This window comes from Juglans regia, chromosome 4 (genome assembly GCF_001411555.2).
Source record: "Juglans regia cultivar Chandler chromosome 4, Walnut 2.0, whole genome shotgun sequence".
Lineage (NCBI taxonomy): Eukaryota > Viridiplantae > Streptophyta > Magnoliopsida > Fagales > Juglandaceae > Juglans > Juglans regia.
The window spans coordinates 22,174,966-22,179,548 of record NC_049904.1 but is presented as its reverse complement, the minus strand read 5'-3'; the positions used below and the strand labels follow the sequence as shown (position 1 = coordinate 22,179,548).

Here is a 4,583-nt window from a genome sequence, read left to right as displayed (position 1 = left end):
AAACAAGTAAACAAAGTTCGAAATTTACGGTATAGTGAATGCCATATCAAACCGATCCGAGAAACGTGTTACATATACCAATAAACTCGTAAAAAGAAAAATTAAAATAAAGCATGTGCAAACTACAATAGATCTACAAATTTCCAGATTCCAGACTGGGCCAGAAAAAACCCGGCCCGGATGAACAGTCCTAATCAGCCCAAGTCTCCACGATAGGTTGAGCAGAATGGTTTCCAGATTATGAGAACAGATCAAGAAATTCCATTGAAATTTTAATAGGTTTAGGGTGCACCGGGTTATAATAATTGACCTTACTGGCAGGGCAGATGGGAAACCCGTCCAGCCTATTCATTTGCCCTGCCTCTTCCCCTAGAGACAACAATGCTTGTACACACCAGTGTACTTGTTACAGCATACAAAGCTAATTTATACATTCGAGTCATCAATGTTTATTAAGTTCTCTTTAGAAGTCTGTCAAGATGCACATATTACACAATTTCAGTTCCTTGCATAAAACTTGAGACACAATTTCAGTTCCTTACGATATCATGGAAGTAATTCCCTACACCATTCCAAACATACCACTAGAGACACAATGTTGTAAGTGCACAAGAGATTCCTCTGAGGCTTAACCACAGCAAGAGCCACATGCAGGTAAAGAACCTGGGAGTTTAAGAGAATACATTTTTATGAGAAGGGGTGCACAAGAAAAAAAATGATAATAAAAAAAAATGAGGGAGCCAGCATAAACTTACTATGGTCAGCCCCTCTAACACTATCAAGTCCACGAACATTGTCTAGTCCGCGAGGTGGCCCGCGTGGCCCACCACCATATGGTCCTCCAGGACCTCCAGGGCCACCACCATCCCATTTCTTGCTAGCACCAGAGCCTTTTCTGTAAGCATCTGATTTCTCCATCTGAGGCATGAAAGCATTGAGAACATAAGCTTCCAATAAATTTAAGACTGATTTGATACTACCAAGTCAGTATATATCATTAAAAGTCAATGAGGAGAATCAGGCTTACCGAAAACATAGTTGCAAAAAACACGCCTGTGAAGTTAACAATGGCCCAGAAGAAGTCGGTGATAGTCTTTAGGCGCCATATAGATCGCTTTGATTTCACAACACCTATGAAGTGTGCATACATAATCACAGTTAGTTCTCTCGATGGTAACAGTTGAGAGGTATGAAAGCATCTGCAATGTGTTCTTTTGGCCTCTGGGTATTTAAAACTTGGAGACATACTTCAAAACAAAAACTTTTTATGACTCAACTATGCCACCAAATGACACAAGTATGTCATAGAACTGTATGCAAAGATAAGCAATTTCAATCGATTGAGTGTTACACACATATTTCCAATCTCAGCACCCCAGTCATCAACTCCGGGAAAAAATATACGGAAGCAACATTTGTGACAAACTTTATTGTTCAACCAAATTATATGTTCTGGAATATTCTTAATACAAAATCTTATGTTTCTAATTAAGCGTTTCTCTTATATACATCTTGTGTACTCAATTTAACTTTTGTGTCATTCAATAAAATATTCAATTGCCTATGAAAAAAGATATTCTCAATACACATAAATGAAGCATATATTCCAAATTACATGAATGGAATTCTAGAAATAGATGAGGAGAAGAAGTAAAGAAAAGACAAAAATACTTTTGCAGATGAGAGAGAGAGAGAGAGAGAATATTGTTGCAGCGCAGCAGAAAAAAAGAAAAAAAAAGATGAGAGATAAATAAATAAAAACTCCATACTGTGAACAAGGCCCAGCAGCAGAAACAAGAAAAAAAAGGACAAAAATAAAAACTATATAAAAGCGTAGACACAAAATCCAGTCCCCCACCACTCCCCAGTACCCCCAAAATAAATAAATAGAAGCCAAGGCAATAAACGAAGACACTATATCAGCCAAATGCAATCTTTCCATAGACAATTGTATCATCCTTAGATGGACAGGAAAGGCACCTGAAATGGGTAGGGAAATGACTGGCTAATTGACGAGAATCTGTCCAATGTTTGAATCACAAAGTACTAGAAAATCATAAGCATCACAACCATTCCCAAGCCACAAAATCATTTATCTTATGCAAATCATCGAAAGGTTTCATCCTGATCAAGGTGCAGCCCATTGGATTGCACGCCAAGTCATGCCAGCTCATTAACAAGCCCAATCATGGTAAAAACACGTTCTCACCCTAAGGGGGTGATTTAAATGATGTTTGGGGGGACTCGGATCAAATTGCTCTGAAAGGAAAGCTATGTCATCTACAATCCCCTTCCTTCGCTCTTAGAATGTATCTAGGTGTTTTTTCATGTGTACATGGGCATGCCTATTTCATTCATATCAATAAAATTGAATTTGAGAAATTCTATTTGTAGTCCCAAAATGGGGGGACTGCATGTGCAAGTCCTTTATTAAATGAAAAAAAGTACCATTTTGATAAAGATATTATTGTAATTTTGAAAAAATTTAAAGACAAAATTAACTAGGCTTGCAATGCAGTCCCCATTTAAAGACTGTACGTAGCATTGCTCATAAAATTTATCTCTTGCTTATCAAAAAAAAAAAAAAATCCACAATCCCCTTCCCGGCACATTTAACAAAATCGCAAAATTTTCCCAAGCCCTCGTCACAGTTAGAAAATCTCTAATGACATGATTATAATTGTTATACAATACACTCGTAATTGTCTATACAAGTATAATAATCCCTAAAACAGCGTTCACTTTAGATTCAACCAACCAAATACCGAAACGAATCAGAGAAGAGGGGGGAGGAGACATGGTCATAAATTACGGTGAAACGATCCAAGCAACACAATAATCAATGCAACGATTTATAGAAAAAGTGATAAATCAAAAGCCCAAAATTCCAAAATCTCAATAAGCGGATGAACGATCTGAGAAGCGAACGTGTAAACCCTATTTTACCACAACAATAATATTGATAAATTGAAAACAAAAAGATATGACAAGAAGATAGAGCTAACCGCGTTCAACGAAAGCCATGGAGGAGAGAAGAGAGAGATTCCAAGGGTCTTCCTGGGTCGTCGTCGTCTTCGAACAAAGTCGGATCAATATTTGTGAGGGACAGCTGAGTCTTATGCTTTTTATTTATAGTTTAGGCGAGAGATATTACGTCCACCGGATTTGGAGTATTTGTTACGTCGGATGACATGTTCTCTTGGTTTTAATTGGCCAGCGCATGACAAATTCTATTGCTCAAGTACACGTTTCATGTTTTAATTGGACCCTGGGGAGAAAGATTATTTAAAATATTTTTTTAGCAACTTACCATTATTCCACCGTTCCCGACTAGCGTTTACGAACACTTTATTTTTAATTTTTTTAACGAAAATTTATTCAAAGGTAGTTTCTAGTATATTCTAGTTTTTATCAACAAAACGACGGATAATGACATATTTTTTAGAATTTTTTTTTTTTTTTTTTATCAAATCATACTTTTTCAGATGATTTTAAGACAAAATAAAAGATTTTTGAAAAGCTGTTGTACGAGTGCTCTAGGGCCTTGAGTGAAATTAAATTTCGACTAATTTTGAAAATTTCTCAATAAAATATTGAAAGGAAAATTATTTGCACTAATTTCTCAATCCGTTAACGCTAAAAATGATTTGCATTAAGAAAAGGTTTAAATAATAGATTAAGATGAATATCAGTTCTTCTGCTTGCAACCGTCGGCGCGGAACCGCCGCGGAACCGGTTGACGTGGCACTGCCACGTCAGCCGATAAAAAAAAAAAAAAAAAAAACAAAACCCGAGTGAAATATTCGGGAGAAATGGAGGGAAATACATTTCGAAGAACCCCCGAAACGGAAGAACCCCTGAGACGTTTTCGAGGAATTTGTATCTTGGTCTGTGGTCGCCGCCGTCGCCTTCTTTACGGGTCCGAAAGCACACTGGTCACTGAGTGAGGAGGTGAGCTTCGTTTTTGTGGATTTCTTTTCTCCTCCGCTTCCTATACTTCGCATTTCATTTCGGATTTGGCCACTGTTTTGCTGCGATTTGGACTGAATATCGGGTCCAAATCTCATCCAACCTGATTTCGAACCCCCTTGTATACTTGTTTGTTGTGATGGTGGAGCTTGTACCCGAGCTGTTGCATTTTACATGTTTACTCGAGCTGTTGCATTTTACCTGTTTGATAAAATGCGTGAAATATTAGGAAATCTTCTTGTTTGTAAAGATAGAGAATGCTGCAGGAACAAAGTTACCCAACAGGAAGAATGTTGTAAAAAACTTTTTCCTCGAGTAATTCAAAATAAATAATATTTATGAAGGGGAAAGTTTTTTTTATATTTCTCCTTAACTATTACGATTGAATTTCCGTCCTAACCTTTGCTGTGATCAGTATTTAGTGGACTAAATAATGGATGGAAATATTTGTGAACAATAGAGAGGTACTGATGACTTTTATTTTCAGCAATTATATATTAGAGATGATGTGATAAACTTTTTCTTTTTCAGCTTGTATATCAGAGTTGATTCCTTTGTAACATTTTAACTTTAGGACTTCAACAGATACATTTACAGGCTCTAGTTGGTTATAT

General features: G+C 36.7%; 1 protein-coding gene across 1 annotated transcript; it reads right to left on the bottom strand.

Annotated features, from left to right (window-relative positions):
- Window positions 1–238: 238 nt before the first annotated feature.
- On the bottom strand, window positions 239–3,129 carry LOC109017085 (selenoprotein K). Its single transcript, XM_018999404.2, has 4 exons — window positions 3,006–3,129; window positions 1,028–1,131; window positions 756–918; window positions 239–663 (listed from the first exon to the last, which is right to left on the bottom strand). The coding sequence occupies exons 1-4, from the start codon at window positions 3,022–3,024 to the stop codon at window positions 629–631; spliced, it is 321 nt and encodes a 106-aa protein (XP_018854949.1). The 5' UTR covers window positions 3,025–3,129; the 3' UTR covers window positions 239–628.
- Window positions 3,130–4,583: the final 1,454 nt, after the last annotated feature.

Bases quoted from the DNA above. Each gene is read 5' to 3' on its own strand.
- LOC109017085 (XM_018999404.2), bottom strand. The intron at 919-1,027 runs GTAAGCCTGATT...TTCATGCCTCAG, and splicing joins TTTTTGCAACTATGTTTTCG to ATGGAGAAATCAGATGCTTA. The intron at 664-755 runs GTAAGTTTATGC...TTAAACTCCCAG, and splicing joins TGTTAGAGGGGCTGACCATA to GTTCTTTACCTGCATGTGGC.